The 22,481-nt window shown below is 48.0% G+C and overlaps 1 protein-coding gene across 1 annotated transcript; it reads left to right on the forward strand.

The window, feature by feature from the left end:
• Positions 1–17,512: 17,512 nt before the first annotated feature.
• Positions 17,513–21,785, forward strand: LOC135900273 (cholinesterase-like). Its single transcript, XM_065429713.2, has 2 exons — positions 17,513–19,169; positions 21,037–21,785. The coding sequence occupies exons 1-2, from the start codon at positions 17,584–17,586 to the stop codon at positions 21,200–21,202; spliced, it is 1,752 nt and encodes a 583-aa protein (XP_065285785.2). The 5' UTR covers positions 17,513–17,583; the 3' UTR covers positions 21,203–21,785.
• Positions 21,786–22,481: the final 696 nt, after the last annotated feature.

The following is a 22,481-nucleotide window of genomic DNA, read 5'->3' on the forward strand; positions in this document are numbered from 1 at the left end:
TGGGCGAGAGCGTTGTATGCGCGGTAGTGTGTAAGCAGCTGGACATGATGGAAATTGTGGGCTGAAATCGCGAGTGGGGCAGCTGGCTCGTTTCTCGAGACACTGTATAGTGTGCGCTAGTATGTATACCCTGGCACATATTGAAAGTGAGTCAGCGTTGGCACTGGACTACACGCCGAGAACCCTGCGAGACAATAACAGCCTTTGAAAATTTTGATTGTTACGAAACACATATTTCAGTGCACCAGTGATGATTATTCGTTCTCCAAATGCCGATGATGCCGTGTATTTCATTTGTGGAGAACGCTGTTCCGTCGTCAGCAGAAGGGACAACAGATGGACGAGCCTGTCGTCGCAGTCCCTTCCCAAATTAAACATAATTTGTTAATTAATTCTATAATTGTTGTTTTTACCGCCCATGTTGCAATGCAATATTGCTGCACGACGTCGCAGGAACCAGGAACAATTTAAAGCGATCCTAAAAGCGCCCTTTGGTGTTACGTTCGTCAGTAGAATTTCGCAAGTTCGGCCGCCGCGCTTCCTATACGAGGCGCAAGAACAGCGCCAAAATCTCAGCCCACGTGATGTCGCCCGTCGCTTATACGGTACGTGCGCGCAACCACGGATTGGATATTTCAATAGGCCGCGCAATGATCTGTATTGCGTCACAAGAGCATCGAGCATCGCGCGGGGAAGGAGCACTTAGCGTTCGCGATCACACTTGTACAACTGTGTCGTATTGAAAGACACTATTTTGCAGCCGTTGTAGGGTTCTCACACCCGCTCTTGGGACAAAGGAACGACAACACAGTAGTGCAAACAGTCACAAGGGCATTTATTGCACCTTTCATAGATCAATGCCTGCTAGCCGAGTTGCTATCCACAAAACATGCCGATGGGAGCGCAACAAATCTAGAAGTCCGACTCACCGCAACCGGATAGCGAGCGAATATGTTCGCCCCATGCTGGATCCCAACGCCTGGTCGTTCGCGCGTACGGTCACGCGAACGGTGGCGCGTTCCAAGGCGGCCACGCGAGGCGGTCTTGCAGAAGCATGGGTCGGCGCGCACGCGGGACGTACACGCTGTTCGCCGATCCGCCGGGAAAGAGGTAGCGCCTTGTCTCTCGGCGCCCAAGTAACCCCGCCTGTCGGCGGCGTTAGCAGCGCAACACTCGCGCCATCTCTCGCACTGCGCTTCAACCACATCGACCGCCGCGGGCGTCACGCAGACCACGCGGCGAATCGGGATTGCAGGAGATGGGGGAAAACAAGATATCAGGGGACGCGCGAGAGTCGCGCATCCCCACACCGTATGCGATTGAGAACCAACCCACGCTCCACGCGTGAATTTCCGGCCTTTTTCTTAGTCTGACGCGTACCGTTCTTGTAATAGATGGTGAACGGTTACTTTGATAAATGCTGTAATCAGGCATGCTTCAGACGGTAATGTATTTTTGCGCCTGTATTGTTCTTCTTTCTTTTTTCTTTTCTTTTCCTTTTTGTAGATTCGCCACCGCCTTTACGGAGTCGTTAGTAGTTTTCTATATTGCCATGCAAGTGCACCCTAGAGGACGCACTCTTCCTGCGGAACTAAGACGATGTTAGCGACGAGAGCCTTACAACAGTCAACATCCCACCTAGCCAGAGAGTGCGCCGCTCCGCACTTTTCAGAAATGTCTAAGCGTGTTGATATACAGGGTGTCCCAACTATCATGCACCAAGATTTAAAAATTTGCAAATGCTACGCATATAGCTTGACAGAACCAAGGTAATTAATGTTTGCCGTCGCTTGGAGACACTCCGATCATTTCTTTTTTTGGCATTCCGCCTAATAACATAATTAGTCTTAATTAATCAACTCCTCAAATATTATAATTCGATGAAAAGTGTCAACGAGAAAATTGTAGAGGAATATGAAAAACTCCAAATACAGAATAAAAACAGGAACAGCGCAACACAAGAGGAGCGAGTGTCCTGTGCTCTTTACTCGCGCGTCCTGTGTTGCGCTGTTCCCGCTTTTATTCCAAAGATGAACCAACCAGCCCCTTTGAACAGACTGCTCCTCACACAGCTTTCTGTTGCTCAATACGTGCTACATAAAAGCGTTTTCCGGAGCACGAAAGAATCCCGCGACTACACGCAGAATTGCCGCACGACTGGCCGCTCGAGGCACTTTGTACAATTGCGTCAGCAAATACGCCCGCTCCTGCCCCGATTGCCAACGTCGCAAATTGGCTCCTCATCCAGCCGCTCCGTTGCAGTCACTTCCATATCCAGTCCGCACCCCTTTGACCGCGTCGTAATTGGTTTATATGGTCCTCTCCCATGTGCGGTTGCTGGCCACCGTTAGGTCATAATCGCGGTCGATCACGTTACGCAACATGCGGAAACCACTGCCCTCCCAGCGGCCCCAGCGCACGACGTCGCTTCCTACGCGTCCTCCATCACCTCGTTCTACGCCACGGCGCTCCTCGTGAACTCTTTAGTGACCGAAGGCGCGTGTTCCCTTCTGAAATAGTGAAGCCTCTTCTTCATCAATGCAACATTATACCTTGCCAGTAAAGCTCGCGCTCACAGAATGACTGGATTCCAGAGGGTGCGTAATCGCGCACATAGTGACGTTTCGGGGCGCACGGGTCGGAGCTCCAAACTTGCCTGCGCGAGTCGATGTTTATGCATACATACGGGGTAGTCAATTCTGAGTTTCCCGGAATTTTAAAAATCGCCTGTGGCAGACAGCATAATTCTTCTCCTTGAGCAGGGTTATTTGAAGAGGCGCGCGGACGGTACACAAACACGAGACATCGAAACACATATTCAACTAATTATAGAAAGTACCCTAATAACTTCTTGATGAATTACTTAGCGGCACGTATTACAATTTACGAATTGTAGCCGGCGAACTTGAAAAACGTATCCGCTCGAAAAGAATCTCCAATATGACACCAGTTTCGAGATATTACTTCCCAACTTAGGATGGGAGGACATACATGTGCGTCCCAGTTACTTTTGTGCTTCAATGCATAAAAGAGCGCCTTAAGAAAACGTAAGTGGAACGACAGTGCATTTTTACGGCGAGTTTCAGGGTGCATATCTCCAAAGTCGTGTGATTCTGGAAATTCATCCCAAGTGGATACGCCTGGCGAATTAACCGGCTACAGACAATTCGTAAATTGTCATATGTACCCTAAGCTAATTAATTATGATGTTAATTAGTGAAGTTGTGTTCATTAGTTCATAACGTGCTTAGATTTCTCGACCAAGTAATGTCCTCCTCTCTGAATAATCAATCTCAAAGACTAGAATTGTGCTATTTGCAACACGATTTTAGAAAAAGAAAAGGTAAGAAATTAGAAGCGAACAAATTACATTCATTGCTATGTATGGCACTTGGTTTTCGCCAAGATTAGTTTCGTGGTGACCCGTATACTGGGGGCGAGCGCCCACCATTGGAAAACGCTGGCGCTGCCGTCTGCATGCGTGACGTGCCGTGAGGGATCACGTGGACAGAGCTATACAGTGGCTGCCTCGTTGCTGCAGTAGATAAGCGCAACTGAGATGGAATATTCAAGCGAATAAGCTTTCTTTGGCCCTTTCGCTCTTCTTCCGTGAGCGGTGATTGGTGGTCGGACTTTCGCCGCCGACCCAAGGACGCCTACGCAAAGCTCGCGTGCTCGCGCGCAACTTATAGTTGCGGGGTGCGCGTTCGGCGCCGAATGCCAACTGTTATGTTTTACACGGACGCGATCTTGCGAGGGTTCGCATACTGTGGTGGAGCGCTCAGGAAGGGCAGCCTTCCCCTTTTACCGCCGCCCTCTCCCCGTATGGTGGCTGCGATAGAGGAGCATGACAGTCACCCTACCTTAGAAAATCACGCATACGACTAATAGGTTTATATACATATATATATATATATATATATATATATATATATATATATATATATATATATATATATATAAACGAGAAGAAAGGGGGTTAACCAAGGGACCCGATATTTATTAGTCATATAATGAGAAGCCAATAAACACTGACACCAAGTACAACATAGGGGAAATTGCATGTGCTTAATAAATGAAATAAAGTAATGATAAATTAATGGAAATTAAACTGGATGAAAAAACAACTTGCCGCAGGTGGGAACCGAACCCACAACCTTCGCATGTCGCGTGCGATGCTCTACCAATTGAGCTACCGCGGCGGCGTTTCCCCATCCACTTTCTTGGGTATTTATGTGTACTAGTAGAACCCTGGGAGTGTTAGCCAGCGCCCCCACTCACAGACCTATATATATATATATATATATATATATATATATGCTATACCGCTAAAGATTCGCTGGTTAACGACTCTCTTCTCTACAGAATTACAAAATGAAACAAGAAGCACCATAGCTAAATATCCGCATTGCAACTATATGCGCCTCGAAGCGCATAATTCCTTTAATAAAGCGAATTGCGTTCTATAAGTGTTCGGCTGTTCGCTCACATTGACCGTTCTCACTGCCGATGGCTTCTGCGCATGTTTGCCCCTGTCACTCTTGCACAGAACTGGCGAAAACACGACATACAGGCAAATGTGTACACCGTGACTAAACGGGTCACTGGAAGCGAAATGAGCTGGCACATATATATCATGTGTGATACATTTAAAGAATAAGATGTCAATGGGTGCTGCGTCAAGCGAAATTCTTGATTTGATATCCGCCCGTACGCTCACTACGCGGTTGTAGTCGTCTATCCATGCATGCGCTCTACTCCTTCAATACGAGATTCCTACCGAAGAACTTGATGCATAAAAATATACTGCGGTTCATATGCAATGAAATGTAGAATGTACAAGGAAGAGCACACGCACCGTATATATAGTTTTGGAACATCGCGAAATTCGTTCTACTATACTGACGCATGACAAATCGTCCCATTCTATGGAGCCATTACGGGTTAGTCAGCCTTATATATGGGCGATGTGCCTCTAAACTTAAGGGAGGAATATTATTGACCTTTCGGTGCAGTCGTGCATATAGTCTAGCGTTCGACTTTTTTTTTTTTTTTCAGAATAAGCAGCTGACATGTACGACGTAGCACTATGGATATATCTCTGGCTTGCTGACGCTTGTAAAACATGAGATAAACCTTGGGACCGCCGCGAACGATGTGTTCACAACTTAAGTGGTTATTTCTGAGCACGCTCTACAGCCTTTCAAGTACTACTTATACTCTAAAAAATATACATATTTAAAATTTGCATTACTAAGCACAACTAATTAGCTATAACTGATTGCACTTAAACAAATACTCTGAGTAACCCAAGGCGATGGCACGAACAATATGTCACGCAGTGCAACATATACTGTTCCCCAAGAACTCCTCTATTAATATTTTATCTATTGGCGGCGAGGAGTTACGGAGTCGCCATCTATCGGAAGCGCCTCGCTGACCTAGTATGAAGGGATCACGTGGCGCGCTCCTCCTAGGTTTTGTTGTCAGCGCTCACTGAAAACACCACGCGCGAGCTCTCCCGGATATTTCTGTAGGTACTTTCGAAACGAGAGAAGTTTTTTGCTGTCTAAATAATAATCTTGGGCAAACTGAAAGCACAGAATCATTTACAGACGCTATCTGTACCGAATACTAGAGTTACTGTATATGCTACCACAGGTAGCAGAGTTGCGCGTAGGTCCGCCATCTTGCCTGGCAAGCAACCATATCTATGCGGCGAAGCCGCACTCTGTTTTTGCAGGCGACATGCCTACCGTATCGTCGATCGACCGTGGACGCTTTTGCATCGCTTGTGGACTGATTTTCCGCCTAATCGCAAACAAAGTGCATCGAAACAGCTGACTGAATAAAATCGTCAAGAAAAGGCGCCGAGATCGGTCCCCACCGAAGCTTATGCCAAGCGTATCCGCCGAGTCCGTCTGCACGCTCTCGGCGCGTTTAGGCTCAGGAATCAAGAAGTCTAACAAAAATAAATCACCATATTTCAGCTTTCGCATCAGTGTCCTTAAATAAACACAAGTAGCATGAGCGCACAAACAGCACAAGTAGCGATGACCGCCGATGTGACGCGTCATGAACACAGGTATATATGTGCTGTCGCCGAAGGATCACAGTCCTAGCCTGCGCTTCTCTGACGAAGATATATGAATAGACAGACGTGTCGACTGAAAGGCATCACTGAACTAAGAAAACGTTGAAGATCCTTCGCGTGAAGAACAACAAACGGCTATCCAAATCGGTAGTAACAGCCCATACAGCGTCCCGGGTCGGCGGTTCATTTAGGACTTTTTTCGAAGTTAAAATGCCAATCGCAAGTGAAAATCGGTGTTGTGGCACTTCCGAGGAAGCTACTGAATATGAACAGCAAAATATTCCTTGTGGTACAGGCGTGAGCTTTAGCTGCTGGGCGATAGCGCATCTACCATGGCTGAGCGAGACTTATCTCTGTGAAACTAAAACTGCTTCTTAGTCCTTGACGTAGAAAATCATGCGCCGGCGTTCTGCTTCTGGCGTGGCGTAGTGGTAAAGTATCCGGCTTGGGATTTGCAGGTCCGGCGTTCGAATCCTCGTCGGAGCTTGCTTTCTTTTTTCGTTTTTTTTATTGCGCCAAAATGCTCTGTGTTTTTTTTTTCTGTTCTCAAAAATATATATACGGTGTCCAGGCACCGCGTATTTAACGTGCTAGAGCTGTTTTTCGCACCAGTACCCAATGCCTCCCAGTACGCCGCACCTGCCCAGCATCCAGCGCGCGGCACTGGGCCCATAATGCGGCGCTGCACTGGATACTTGGTTTTGCAATTGGCATACCTGCTTATGTGCCAAAGCTCTCAACGTGTAGGTAGTCTTAAATATTACTGGTGAATCAATGACAAACCATTAGTATTTCGACTCTGGTACCCCATTAAATTTGCTGTAGAAACGTACCCACCTACTAGCAGGCACTGGATATCAGCCACACCTTCAAGTGCCATTTCATTATGTGCCTTTTCACTGCAGGGATTCGAAAAGTAACCTTCTGTGGGAGTGTAGTGAAAGTTTTTCTCTGACAGGATTGACATAGCTACAATATGGGTAATAATGCAAAACACAGTAAAGGCCCTTACCGTATGGTAAATAACGACATTAATTCCTCTTGCATCCTGCTTCACATAAGCAATAGTAGATGAAATATCTTTACTTAGTTGTGTAACCTCTTTTATGTTCAGAAACAGCAACCAAAGCTGTGCATTATCCTGGAAATGTGAGCTGACTTTTTTATGACAGTTCTGTGAAAGCAGTGTGGTGCATGGGTTTGAATGGGATCGAATAAAAAGCTTTCCCGCTTTCAGAGCGATTCGTGCAGACGGGAGCAGAGCACCCGGTCATTATATCATTCCGATGGGACTGCGCGGACACTGCGATGAACCAACTGTGAGATGCGCTGCGCACGTTGTGTTGTTGCTCCACAGCTAGCGCGCGCGCGAACAACGAACGCCAAGATCGGCCGGATTCGCTTTGAATTTGACTTGTGTCAATCCAGTTCGCTGCAGCGGCGGCGTCGGGAAATACAAAAATTGGCCCGGGCATCTGCTTCTCCGCAATGCACGGTTGCTTGACTACCACGTGATCACGCTCTGCTAATAGGGGCGCTAGCGGCGGGATAAAACAGACGCGCAACTCTGCTACCTGCGGTAGCATATACAGTAACTCTACCGAATACGTACAGTGAACGCGCCACTGCGCGCGGTCGCCGCGATGGAGTCTCCCGAACCGGCTTCTTGCGTGAAAGGCAGGTAAACGCTGTGAGCAAACTATGTGATATAGGTTCGTATAGTTTTTGTATAACTAAATGGAGCGTAATAGAATGAAGCCTCAATGCAGCGATCGCACAGGTTCATAGCGACCGACTGCGCGTCTGCAGGCTTGCCCGCGCACGGTTTCGCTTTCACCGCGTGCGCGTTTTCGCGCCGTGCCATGAGCTTTTGGCCGCAGAATATGAACATTTGACAGTATACAAGCAACTATTGTTGCGTGGGCGCTATCAGAGTTATTCAAAAATAATATCATTGTAGAGGCTTCGACGCCTACGGGGATTGTGATGTGCCGTCGCGACGATTCAAAGTGTTTTTTTTTTCTAAATTCTTGGACATTTCAATATTATTTCTCGAGTTGCGCCGCACTGTATGTTTATCGGTGTTCTCAGCGTGCGATTTCCCGCTGCTTCTTTTTTTGTAATCCAGTGCATTAATTCATAACACAAACATGACCATATGCCATGCTTTCTTTAATGTGCTTCTTACCGCTCCCTTTCCACTCCAGTGAATTTGCCAGTATCTATAGCATCGACAAGTTCATAGACCAAACCGTCATGACCTTATAGTCGGGCAGCGGACTCGGGCGAGCGTCTCAGTGCGCGTTTTCCGAACATCGCAGACCCGGCGCCGTAGCAGAAATCTTCCTCGCGTCTGTGCTTGCTGCATATCCGAGTTGTAGCCGATAACTGTTTGCCGGTTTTATGTTTCGCGACCCAAGCTTCACGCAGCTTCTTGTCCTGCGGCTACTTGTGAATAAGGCTGACACCGGGCTCTGTTGCGCAAGTCCGGCACTGCGGCACCGAGCAGTATCCTACCATGTTGCGCGCCTTCTAAGGCAGCCACTACCTATTGAAGTGCTTTCAAGTGTTGTAGAGGAGACACTCGAAGCGGGAAAATCTCGCCACTAAATGAGGACCACAGCGTACGAAGGAATTTACTCTCGTTTCCAGCTCGCTTCGGCGCTCCCGGAGCAGCCGACGCGGCCGCTATGTCCACGTGATCCCTAATAGCACGTCACGCCGACGGTGGCGCCAGCTTTTCCAGTGGTGGAGTTTGAGGCCAATACTTTTCGGAAGAGTTCTGTAACTTTCATTTCTTTCTGGTCTATTCAGGCTATGTTGTCGACATTATGTTATGCTCTCTCTCGTTTCTTCTTCTTCATTTGATACCACGGGCTCTCTAATTCATTTGTCATTACGTTCCATCATCACGCCTTTTGCCGGTGGTCGCAGGTTCGATTGCCGACCAAGCCGGCCGCATTTTGACGGAGGCGAAATGCAAAAACGCGCGTGTACCGTGCATTGGTTGCGCGTTAAAGATCGCCATGTGGTCAACATTAATGGGGAGTTCTCCATTGTGACGTGCCTCATAACAAAATCGTGGCTTTGGCATGTAAAACCACAATTATTTTTATTTTTTCATTTTTTTTGCTATCTCTTAATTGTTTATGCTACTTGTTAGTTGGAGAAAGCCTTCCAGGCCTACACGATACGGACCCAACGCTGCTGGGCACCGCCCACCTCAACCGCGACATACAGAGGAGTTGACGTTCGGCCGTGTTATTATGACATCTTTCAGAACCGGAATTTTATTAGTTCAGAATTATCGAATTTTTAACGCATATACAGAAGGAGGCCCCGTAGTCAATGACTGTACTGGGATCTCCTAAAAGAAATATACAAGTACCGTGTAAATGAAATGGAAGAAACAGAAATTACACGCTGAAAGAAACGAAATAACCAATAATCTTCTCAAATTTATGGTGCAAGAAGAATGAAAAAAATTCATAGAGAGCACACACAAGGACGGCCAAGGGGGAAGCAGGAACAGTGGTAACTCGTAAACTAAAATGCTTCCGTGTCCTCCCTGTGTCCTCCTGTGTGCTGCCTTGTGTGCTTTTCCTCGTACTTTTCCTTTTTCTTTCGCCGTAATCTCATGAAATACGCGAGCTTTTTTTTTCTTTCGCCACTGCTTCAGAGTGACCACTACTCAACTCATTTCTCACATCAAAACCAAGGCACGCCAGCGTCCGCGAAATAGGTACATATCAGGCGCTCAATCAAACGGAAACGAAAGATAGGAAGGAGGCGCTCACATGCACGCACACGAGTTTTATGGACACGCACTGCCAAACACATACAAGCACACACACACGTGAACGCGCACGCTCTTTTGCTAATCCGATCCTAACCGGCTCTAAACACCATGTCTCCGCGCTTGCGCGTCCCGCTCTGCAGGCCTACGTACACGGATATTATGTAACTCGATCGGGTCGCATAAAAAAATTGCCCCCTTCTTGACGCGGCCCTAAGCACCGTAATGCGGTCCGCGCACGGCTGCGGGCGACAGCACCCGAGGGACACGAACTGATAAAACGCGCTCCCTACGCAACCTTCCTTCACTGTGACGCGTCTATCTTGCCCGCTGCATTCGTACGTGCGTGCGTTCGTATACGTGCGTGCGTACGCGAGTATACGTATACATCTCCGTGTATAGCATTAGCGATAACATTCCGGAGAGCGCGGCCGTTTGGGAGGTCTCCTCCTCCTCCTCTCCTGAGAGTCCGCGCGCGCGCGCGGTGCCTGAGTGCGTGCGTGTGTGCTGCGGCGGCAGCCGGTGCAAACCAAGGTGCACCGCGCACGCAACGCAGCCTTAATTATATCACGCTCTCCCGTCGCGCGACCGTTCAAGACCGGTCTTGTCGTAAACTCCCCCCCTCCCCCCCCCCCCTTTCCCGCCTCTTCTGTACTGCCGAGTCGGCGGGCCGTAATTGCTGCGGGATACCGCAGCGCTGCTGCTGCTGCTGCTACTGCCTCAAGGTTTGCTTTTCCGCCGCGAAAACGATGAGAACAAAAGCGCCGAAGAGCGCGGCCGATGGAGCGGGCATGCGTAATAAAGATGCCCGGATCCTTAGGCGCGTGGGTGCTTGAAAAGACAGGCGCGAAGAGGGCACGTGCATATGCAGGTGAGAGGTACGTGCACTGGGTACGTAGAATACACCCGTCGAAGAAAGGACTCCAAACGGCCGCGTGCGCACACACTGCGACGAGGCAAGGCTACAGGGGCAGTCGTTTGATACTTTTCTATCAAAAAAGTATCGAAGGGCTCTGGTATAGGGGTGACGTTGCTGAAGCTTCGTGTGTCAGCAGGGTGTGCCGTGGTGGCTGAACGGTTGCACCGGCAACGGCGGACACCCTGTGCATTCTGTGTTTCCTATACGCGGTAACAAAAACGCAGAGCCATTTAACATTGAACAGCCACCGCCTCTCACCCCCCATTCATTATGCAGCGGTCTGCCCTTTACAGATGCTACCCATCACGTGGCTTATGTGCTACAATGGATGACCTATTTCCCGTTTGTCGTGCGTCCGAACGCTATCAAGCAACTCATAGCGCTTCTATCATATTTGAAGGCGACAAATCTAGACTCGCGATTATAGCCTATCATTGTGTGGACCATTTGCCGGGCATTAGGTGCCGCCCAAGAGAGAGAGAGCTTTTTATTGAAAGGCAGAGTGACTGGCCAGCGTACTTTGGCCTTCATGGTATTTCAATGCGACGAAGGAGAAGAAAGACCGTAGAAGAAGCTGGACAGAAACCAAAAAAAGTATGAGCAGGTCTCGTGATTTTATTGGCAGCAGAATAAGTGTCCGAGGCAATGAAGAGAAGTAATTTTGTTAAAACATGACGCTTAATGAAAAAAAAAAGGAAAGAAAGAAAGAAGGAAAAAAAGAAACACACAGTTTTGATAAGACGATTTGCGTGCATATAGTTTAGAGAGCAAAGCTATAAATTGAATATGTAAACACAAGAAGCCAAGGACTTCACTCTGTCTTGATGGGCAAGGCCAGGGACCCGGCCAGCATCCGTGTGAGTATGAAGGGGCCTTGGTCGAGCTTTTCCGTGTTCATTTTACATCGATGTCGCCCATCTCTGTCATCTCTGTAAGCTATAGGCACTCAAGCCAGATGCGCTCTAGAGATTCCGCTGCGCCAAGTTGTCACAACATGGACTTGAAATCTCGCCATCGCAAAAAATAAGACTGTTGCATGCACTTTTTAGTCGAAGCGGGTGATAGAGGGTCTCCAGATGCCGTGGTGCACATTGCAGTAGCCTTGATTGAGATTCTGGCTCGATGTTGAACAAGAAATTGTAATTGCCTGAATGGGAAGACCATCATCTAGTGCGTGCTGTGAGTATACATCACTTCACCAAAGCTGACGCCTCACTTTTAGTGAACAAACAAACAAACAAGCAACCTTCTTATAAATTTTGCCCGTAAGGACAGTGGCAGATCGTCCAGGGGCCGTAATGCGTTGAAGAGCGATTGTGATTTATATATGCCGCGAGGACAGTGACCCGTCAGTGGTCGATTACAGCCACAGACGGCGCGTATTCATTCCAACTAGTGCGTATACGCCTTCGGGAAGTGCCTCCTGCTACGCTGTGTCAACAGTAGCCTGTCACGCCTACTGAATAAAGCGCGTCGCACTTATTGATGATAATCTTAAGTTGTTTGATGCTAGACAGATGAGTATATTTGTAGGTATTGCTGAATAGGCACATTATTTTATTTAACCGAATAGGTGTATGTGTTTCGCGTCGGGGAGGCAAGAAGCGGTGACCTTTTTCATTACCGAGCTCATCCAGCACGAAATTTAACACTGACCATCGTCAATCAATCAATCAATCAATCAATCAATCAATCAATCAATCAATCAATCAATCAATCAATCAATCAATCAATCGATCGATCGATCGATCGATCAATCAATCTTGCTGAAGCAGGACTCGTCGATGCAAACCGTCGCTGCCGAACGACGATATGTTACAGAATCAATGTATCCGCACTCGTGTTCAGTTAGATGTTATGAAAGGTTCATTAGAAGTTTCCAACACCTTTCTATTTTGGAGGCGTCAAATGACGTCCGTAATAATCTAGAAAGTTAGTGCCAAGTGACAATAGATGCGTGTCTCTGCAGTGTGATAATTATAATATCCGATTTAGGCGAACATTATATTTAACGTAAACGCACGTTTAACTATGTTAAAAACGGAAATTCCTAAACCGAATTTATCCTTCTTAGATTGACTATAGAAGCGACGAGTTGTATAACAGGCTGCATACGAGTTCCATCTGTTATGCTCAGTTTGTATAACCAATGCGGGTCATGACTGTTCCGCTGTTTGCAGCATAGACACAATTCCCCCATTTAATGTCGAATGACTATTGACACAGTAATGACATCGCAATAAGCAGAGAACAGGTAAACTATTTTACACATGGGTTCAAAAAAGCAAGTGCTTTCATCTTGCGATGTGAAATACAAGCAAACCGTAATTCCATATCAAGAGATTGAGAGCTTAGCGCTTAAGTTGTGGAACCATGGTAGTGAAAGAGAGAGAAACGACTATAGAAATGACATCGCAACGATTGTTTGCGCAAGGATTATAAAAGGACTACGCAATGCTATACACGGACATATAATGAAACTTCATCGTCAAGTACAGTTTTTGTCAAAAGAAATGGAGGCATTTGAAACGTCGCCGAGTCCTGCAGCATCTCTTAGCCATGCACGCCCGAGGAGCTCGAGGATAAGAGTTCGCCTCCCTGGGAATCTACATAGATTTCACCGATTCAGCTGCTGTCAGTGGAGCGGCGCCAAAGCTTTTTTAAAAATTCTTTTTCGACAGAAGATGCTGTGTGAAGGCACTATGGCCTAACCAGTTTTTGCAAGTAAACCGCGCTCTCGACAGCCTCGCGCGTTTCTTTCAGGTCCGCCGAGAGTAAATGAGAAACTTCTTATGGTTATAAAATGATCTCCGCAAATTAAACGTATTGACACGTGTACTTCTTTATCCATTTTCCCGAGAATGCACTTCACCCGGCGACTTAACGTTATCCCTCAGCTCAAGAACGCGCCTGCATGATTTGGAACGTACTTGATGTTGTCGTTGTTTCTACCCGTCGCGTAAGTTCTCGCTGAACCTACTGCAATAAGATTGTGTGCGCGACGCGAATATTAGGCAATTATAGCTCAGCGCGTTTACGGGCCAGCGGGCCCAGTGGGCGAGCGGAGACCACAGCAGAGCGCCGCGTTAAAAGAATTCTATAGCTCAGCGATCCCTCGCTCGGTTGAGGAGCGGAGTAGAACGGAGCAAGAGCGGAGGTTTAGAGCAGAGCGGGCTTTGCTGCGCCACCCGTCGAGCAACATTGGCATCACCGTGAAAGTATCAGTGCGCTCTCTTCAGGTTCTCAATCTCGGCTATCCACTTCAAATCGTCGTCCAACCGCCTCGTTGCTCGAACCACTCGCAGGATACAGAGGTCCTGTACAGTTGTGAAACACTTCCGAGGCATTCTCGCCTGCAGGCGAGCCAGTGCCACGTTTGAAGACGACGCCGACGACATGCCGCTGTTCGTGCAGCTGGTCGCCACGTTTGCTTCGCAAGAAATTGTTGGCTCTGCCGTAATAGAGAGTAGATGTAAGCATGAAATGGCAACCGGCAAAACGGATTTGTTGGAGATGATACTAGCCACAATCTTAACATGCCAGCGCATGTTCGCAACGGCACATCCCACCACACCACACCGCACCACGCCACGCCAAGAGAGAGAAAGAAAGGCAAAGGAAAGACAGGGAGGTTAACCCGAGATTATCTCCGGTTGGCTACCCTGTACTGGGGGAGGGGCAAGGGGATGCAATAGGTGAGAGAGAAAAGGATAAAAAAAAGAAAAACCTAAACACACGCATACAAACTGTGCACTGGTCCATATGGACGCTGCCCAGCTGGAAGAAGGAAACCGGCTGAAGGCCGCACGACAGGCAGCTAAAGACGCCATGGCAGGCAGCGCACTGCCCAGATAGAAGAATAATGAATAGAATTATGGGGTTTTACGTGTCAAAACCACGATTTGATTATGCGGCACGCCGTAGTGGGGACTCCGGATTAATTTAAGCAACCAGGTGATCTTTAACGTGCCCCCCATGACCGGGGCACGGGCGTTTTTGCATTTCGCCTCCATCGAGATGCGGCTGCCCCGGCCGAGATATGATCCCGAGACCTCGTGCTTAGCAGTGCACCACCATAACCGCTAAGCCACTGCGGCGGGTAGAAGTGCCTGAAGAAGACGCCACGCAGCAAGGTGCCATCTCTCGAGGCGATGTAAAACCCGCGCAGCGAAACTCGCGGACTCTGGTGTTCAGCGCGCAGCGCCAAGAGATGACAAGGAAGTGCATAGTCACCTGTACTGCCTTTTGAAAGTCACTATTAGAAACATAGAAATAAAACTACAGCGTACTATATATATATATATATATATATATATATATATATATATATATATATATAGACGAGAAGAAAGGGGGTTAACCGAGGGACCCGATATTTATTAGTCATATAATGAGAAGCCAACAAACACTGACACCAAGTACAACATAGGGGAAATTGCATGTGCTTAATAAATGAAATAAAGTGATGATTATTTAATGGAAATTAAAGTGGATGAAAAAACAACTTGCCGCAGGTGGGAACCGAACCCACAACCTTCGCATGTCGCGTGCGATGCTCTACCAATTGAGCTACCGCGGCGGCGTTTCCCCATCCACTTTCTTGGGTATTTATGTGTACTAGTAGAACCCTGGGAGTACACATAAATACCCAAGAAAGTGGATGGGGAAACGCCGCCGCGGTAGCTCAATTGGTAGAGCATCGCACGCGACATGCGAAGGTTGTGGGTTCGGTTCCCACCTGCGGCAAGTTGTGTTTTCATCCACTTTAATTTCCATTAAATAATCATTACTTTATTTCATTTATTAAGCACATGCAATTTCCCCTATGTTGTACTTGGTGTCAGTGTTTGTTGGCTTCTCATTATATGACTATATATATATATATATATATATATATATATATATATATATATATATATATATATATATATATATATATAATGAAGATATAGAGTACGACGTACGTTGAATAAGCAGAGTATATTTGACTGACGTTTCGGCTGGTCCACCTGCCGAAACGTCAGTCAAATATACTGTGCTTATTCAACGTAGTACGTCGTACTCTTTTTTCTTCATTTTAGTACCGCGGCCAGCGGGATTTACTCAGCCATAACTATATATATATATATATATATATATATATATATATATATAGAGAGAGAGAGAGAGAGAGAGAGAGAGAGAGAGAGAGAGAGATGAATTACAAGTTGAGTGATATCGGGAACAAAGATTAGGAAGAACTTGGAAACACTATTTTTGTAACTTGTCTGGGCAGTAACTTGCGTATGTAATGCGGTCCTGTCCAAAGAGCTGGAGGCCAAAGACCGCATTTTGTAACGTTTAGACTGGTTGCCCGAATAGTTTCAGTTTGTTGTCGCTATACTCGCCCGATATTCACGTTTAGTGCCCGGATAACGACTCTGGCTTTTGGCTTAAGGTCTATTGAAGGTCCCCGAAAACGGAAGCTAAAAGCATTTCATGTTTAAAACAGTGGTTCGCGCGCTTCGCCGGGGAGGGGACACCATCGAGCGAGCGGTCCGCTCCGTAAAAACGCTGTCGCACATTCGCAGTGGCGTCTCCGCGCGCCCACTGGCCCGTACGTGAGCCCGCTGAGGTATCTCTCTCTCTAGTGTTGTATTTTCTGCGAGGTAACTTTCGAAGAGTCATGTGTAGAAGCCGACGCGCTTGACACATATACCAGAGTTTCGACGACTACAGACTTCGCCCGCTGCTATCGTGCTTGAGCGCATTACTTCTTTTGCTGGGAATAACTTCGCCCAACAAAGAGTTATATATTTGTAACTCATAGTTTTGACACTCCGTCGTTCTTCACCGTCATTACAACGAGGCAATAGGTATCTTTAGTTGCCCGTCCTCAACAGCACGCGTATACGCAGCGCGCGCGCGGTTGTGCGTACCTATATAGCGAACCGAGCGCGCACGAAACGGCAGTAGTTGGCCGGACGCAGAATTTGAGAGAAGGGGATGGCTGATTTGCAAGCGCAGGAGCCGGTAGTGTGCTGCCCAGCACACTACCCGTATGCCAGCTTCTGAAACTGTGTAGCCGATATCAGCCGCCACGAAGTCAAGCCAGTCAAGCCACAAGCCGGAATCATATCTTCGACCGGAGCAATATCGAAAACTGCGCTCTCGTGGACACGCGAGAACGTCTCGCAAAGGCCGCCACAACCCGGAGCGCACGCTACGCAGCTCTTGAAAGGCTGCGGGAGCACGCAAAAGACTGCGCGTGCTCCTGCGCATGCGCACTGTAGCCAGCGCGCGTTTCCTGCGTACGCAGAGCTGTTGCGGACGCCAAACTGTCTACTGTCTAATATAACACTTTTGCGATAGTAAGGCATCTGACACTCGGATCGTTGGGCATGGGCGTCACTTACAAGGACGGCGTGACCTCTCACTTTGGTTTCCCCAAATAATCGAAAAAGAGGCGTTACATTACACAATTTTGTCTTCTTCCTCTCTCTCTCTCTTGATAGCGGTCAGATACAGACTCTTGTCTGTACACATTAATGACCCCTTTACTACCAGCTTGTTCTACACAGTTATTTTTTTATGCGCATTCCTTGCGATATGAACTAAACACGACTCCGTGCAATAAGGATTTTTTATCTTGATTATGCGTACATTTCCGCAGCAATCGTTCTTGAACTTGTCACCAAGTGTTAGTGCCCTTGCAGGAACGAAGCGACCAATAAGAGTTTGTAGGGCGACACGGACCGTTAACTCCGGGCCTTCTCGGCGCATCTTTCGGATTGTATGTCAAGGACGCAGCCGGGAGATTATAAATATAACCGCATGTTGCCCACAAGTGGGCCACGAGAGGCGCCACTGTCAACCATGCTGTCGGCGGTCTCAGTGGGGCTTCTCACGCTGTGCATGACCGCGACCGGTGTTTTGGCGAGTCGATACATCACGACTGAAACGCTCAACGGCCACGTTAGGGGTGTCATCGAGCACATCGGTGGCGTGGACGTAGCGCGGTACCTGGGCATCCCGTACGCAGAACCACCCGTCGGTGAGCTACGCTTCCGCAGGCCAGTGCCGGCCAAATCGTGGCACCCAACGACCCTAGACACGCTGAGCTTCGCCAGTCCTTGCGCCCAAGCCAACGGCTCTTTCCCGCCTTCTCCGTGGCTGGTAAAGAGGGACCAGGTCAGCGAAGACTGTCTCTATCTGAACGTTTGGAGCCCGCTAGGTAGACCGAAACCACTCGGCGTCCTTTTCTGGATCCACGGAGGGGGTTACAGGACCGGGACGGCCTCCCAGACCCTCTATGATGGCAAGGCCTTGGCCGCCGTGGGGGACATCGTCGTGGTGTCCATCAACTACAGGGTCGGTTCTTTCGGCTTCCTCTACACCGGTCCGGGCTCGTCCAGCGGCAATTACGCCCTCTGGGACCAGCATCTCGGCCTTCTCTGGGTGCGGCGCAACATCGCTCGGTTCGGGGGCGACCCTGGCCGAGTGACCGTGTACGGTGAGAGCGCGGGATCCATCGGCATCGGCGCGCAGCTCGTCGCGCCTCGCAACGCCGGTCTAATTCACCGCGCCATTATGGCCAGCGGAAGCAACTACTGGCTCGTGCCGCCGCAAAACGCCGTGGGCCACGCGTACGCGGACCGCATCGCCAAGCACGTTGGCTGCCTGGATGATTCGAAGCCGTCGTCGAAGAAGAATCCCAAGCAGGTGGTCGAGTGCCTCCGCTCGGCGCCCGTCGACAAGATCATCGACGCGGAAGAAACACAGTTTCCCGCAGAGGTAGTGACCTTCACGCCTTCGCACGGTGACGATTACCTTCCGCTGCCGGAAGTGGACGCCATATCCAGGGGCCTGTTCATCCCTCTGGAGAGCATCCTCGCAGGAGCGACGACCGAAGAAGGCGGCGTGTTCCTCTACTTCCGAGTCCCGTCCTTCATAAACTTCACGTCGGCACCGGAGCTGACGAAGCAAGAGGTTGTAGACTTACTTTCACAGCGCTACCTGGGCTTCCTGCCCAAAGAGACGCGGTCGATGATCATCGACGGTTACTTGCGCCGCGTACCCGGTGTTTCGGACTATAGCGGGAACTTGAAAGCGCTGATGGACATTCTGGGTGACTACCTGGCCTTCTGCCCGACCAGGTTCTACGCTGAGGCGTTCGCCAAGACGAACCGTCCCGTGTACTTCTACATGCACGACTACCGGTACGAACGCGGCTTCTGGCCATCCTGGATGGGCTCCACTCACTACGCGGACCTCCAGTTCACGTTCGGAATGCCATACCGATTTCCCGAGCGCTACTCGGATGCGGATCGCGAGCACAGCAGAACTTGTATGCAAGTTATCGGCTCGTACGTCAACACAGGGTATGCCCACGCTACGTTTTATGTATACTTTCTTGATTTCTTTACTTTTTCTATTGCTTTTCTTTATTTATTTACTGTTAACGCAAGAATTGTGCATTGATATCACTCCTTGATTAATCAGCTTCCTTTTTTTGTAATATGCATATAAATTTCACTTACCATATCATAATTTTTCTTGCCGTACGTAAGAAACCTGTTGTTGAAGCGACATAGATATGCGTGTCATGAAAAACTGGAACTGTTCCCCTTAAATACCCTTAAAGATAAAAGTACGTCCTCCAGTAGATTGCAATATATTTTTATTGATTATACTCGTATTGCTCATTCATTACATCATACATTAGCGCTGATCGGAAGTAACAGGGTACAGGGTATTGAAACATGCATTTGTTGACATAATAAGAACGCTTACATATACTATGAATCCAGCTTAGTTATGCTAGAGGCGGATATAGTTCCAAGGCATATGCAATCGAAAGGAGGGGTTCATGCTTGAAAAAGGCACTACACGTAGTACAGATGAAAATGCTGTCATTCTTATGCGATGGATGGATGGATGCTTTAAGTATCCGCTTTGAGACGGGATGGTGGGTTACGCCCCCAAGCTCTTGTTCTTATTTGACCGAATGTCCTACCTATCTTAAGATCTACTAATCCACCGCACAGCAACCTATTTTCTCAAGAGAGTTCAGGCAAGCAGACAATCGCCATCCATTAAAATTGGAAAATGCGAAGTTTCAATGGTGTCACTGTGTTGTGCATGAATCATGTTCCTAATGGTGTTTGAGTATTAGAAATATCAGTTAACATAATATCGCCGTCACTTAGACGATATTTTAATTGCTGTAATTGCTAGATTAAGCAAAAAAAAAAGAAAACTCACGTCTTTGTTAATTTTGCGGTATGTGTATCTTGTACATTGCGATACGCCATAATTTACCCGATGTATCGAAAATGCAGATAGTAATCCAAGTCTTGCCGAATGTATTATGATACAGTTGCAAAATACACACGAGGTGCAGATACAGATTTATTTGCCTTGATGATACAAAGTTCCAGTATCACAAAAAGTAGACGCTCAGCAAAAAAGCTGCTTGCTGCAGTTTGAAAACCGTCCAGCACCCGTTGATCATACAGGTGCACTGAGGACCAGATCACACTGAGGACCGTTCGCACCGATAGCAGGAGCAGAAGCGGTTAGCTTGCTTGCTTGCCTCGGAGAGTGGCTCACACTCACTATGAGGGATTGGTCAAGAATCGGGTGGTTTAAGAAAAAGATTATGCGAGTCTCAAAAGAATCGCTATTGAGAACTTTTGAATGACTAAAGGAAAGAAGCAGCTATCTTTTATTCTTCTTCCTTGTTTCTTCTAATCTCGCAGTTCGCAACACGACACACAAGCGCCGGAGCGCGCCATGTATAAAAGGCGGCCGAGAAAGATGGCGATGGCTGCTAGAATCAGTACCAACATGTTCCTAATACCATCAAAATCTTGGCCAATCCCTCGCAGTGGGAACACGCCATCGAAGAAGTAAATCCAATCCAATCCAGTATTACCTTCGAAATCTGTTCTACAGAAATACTAGTTTCGTGGAGCATATTAAGATAACTCGGGAAAACGTACGCATGATGGCGACTGTCTGCGATATGTAATGCCAAAAAAGATTCAAACCATCGAACAGAATGTCGCGCATCATAAACAGGTATACGAAACGGTTTAGTTCGAACGACGACTGTCGTAAGACACACTTACGTAAGGTTATCTTAAGGTATAGCAGTAGTATCTAAGATACATATGTATTCGATACTGCCTAGCCCTGCAGTGTATACGTAAGCGAGGCTTGCGTAAGCGAGACTGTTCTTCGCAGGAATCCGACGGCGCCGGGAGTCGGCGAGTGGCCTGCGTTCACCAAGGAGCAGCCGCTGCACGTCTTCATGCGCGCCGTTAATGCGAGCATCGGATCAGACTTCCACGGCGAAGAATGCGACGTGTACCGCAAGGTCTACAAGGCGCTGGGCCTCCCAGTGCCCTGAGGCACACGGCTGTAACCTGCGGATCTTACTGCGGTCGCAATCATTCGGGAAAAAGAAATGGATGCGCATAATGATAGTACGCGCTTAGAGTCTCTCTCGTATGGAAAAAAAAAGTCTAAATATAAAGAAACATTCGCATATGTATGATAATTCAAACAATCCATGCATAGGAGACACCGTTTTTACACCGTTCGGAAGTTCTGTAAGTGTTCGTTTTGCCACCACCCGCAATGTAGCCAAGACTTTGAAAATGTTTTCCCTGATGTGCAATTCCTTCGCTATAGACCAGATCATTTTTAAATGTTTTCGCTATACCGAGGTTAATGCTACTGTCGGCCCTATATTGAACCGGCTCTACCGACCTCGGCGTCTGGCTGCGTGTTCCGGCGGTCTGGTGCGGACGCGTTGCTGGCTCTTATTGATAAACTCACCATCACCGACACCGGCATCGAGCTGCGCATTCTCACCGACGCGCTGGTCATAACGGCCGCTTCGGAGTTCGGACGGAGGCTGCCATGCTGGATGTTGTTTGATTTACGTGCTCCGGATCTGGAGCAAAATAAATATTTACCTATCTCTCTTTTATTCACGCTTGATTCCGGCCACGTCGCCACGCGCCACCGTCGAGGGCGCCAGCTGCAGTTGGTCGTGTGGCTGCGGTGTCCACTGGAAAAGTGACGAAAGTAGTGGTCACGCATGTGGCTCGATGATTTGGCTTTTTTTTATGTTTTACTTAGTAATTTAGAGGGAGACTTTTGCAGGAACTTAAGCTGTCGGCCGTGCGTACTGCATGCTTGCTGCTTCAGGTAAGGATGAGAGGTGTGAAGGGCGCAATGAGCAGGCGCGCGTCAGTACGCACCATGGTAAGATTCATTATACTTGATCTGTTGCATGGTCAGCCTAGTTCTTTCTCTCTCCCTTCCTTCTTTTCCTGCCCTGTGCAGGGTAGCAAACCGGATGTGTGTCTGGTTGATCACTCTGCGCCTCTCTCTTTAACGTTCTGGACGCAGCGGCCAACACACCTCTTGTACAATCGGGAGTATCTGTATATCTTTATCATTTGACCTCTTTCTTTACTAGGCTTCTCTCTTTGTGACCTCTCTGTATAAGGTGACCAGTCTCATTACGACTATGAAAGTTCATAGGAAACTTGAGGTCTGAAGTGATTCACAATAGTCTAACAAAGTAATTTCGCTGAAGCCAGCGTTTTAAGTGACCAGACCAAATTCACGCATGAGCAAATGATAAATGTGGCTGCCAGTCACTCTGCCCTGAGGAA

The sequence above is a fragment of the Dermacentor albipictus genome, chromosome 1 (genome assembly GCF_038994185.2).
Source record: "Dermacentor albipictus isolate Rhodes 1998 colony chromosome 1, USDA_Dalb.pri_finalv2, whole genome shotgun sequence".
Lineage (NCBI taxonomy): Eukaryota > Metazoa > Arthropoda > Arachnida > Ixodida > Ixodidae > Dermacentor > Dermacentor albipictus.

Excerpts from the sequence above, each read along its gene's own strand:
- LOC135900273 (XM_065429713.2), top strand. The coding sequence starts at position 17,584 with ATGTCAAGGACGCAGCCGGGAGATTATAAATATAACCGCATGTTGCCC. Across the intron at positions 19,170-21,036 it reads GGCTCGTACGTCAACACAGG|GAATCCGACGGCGCCGGGAG; the intron begins GTATGCCCACGC and ends TGTTCTTCGCAG.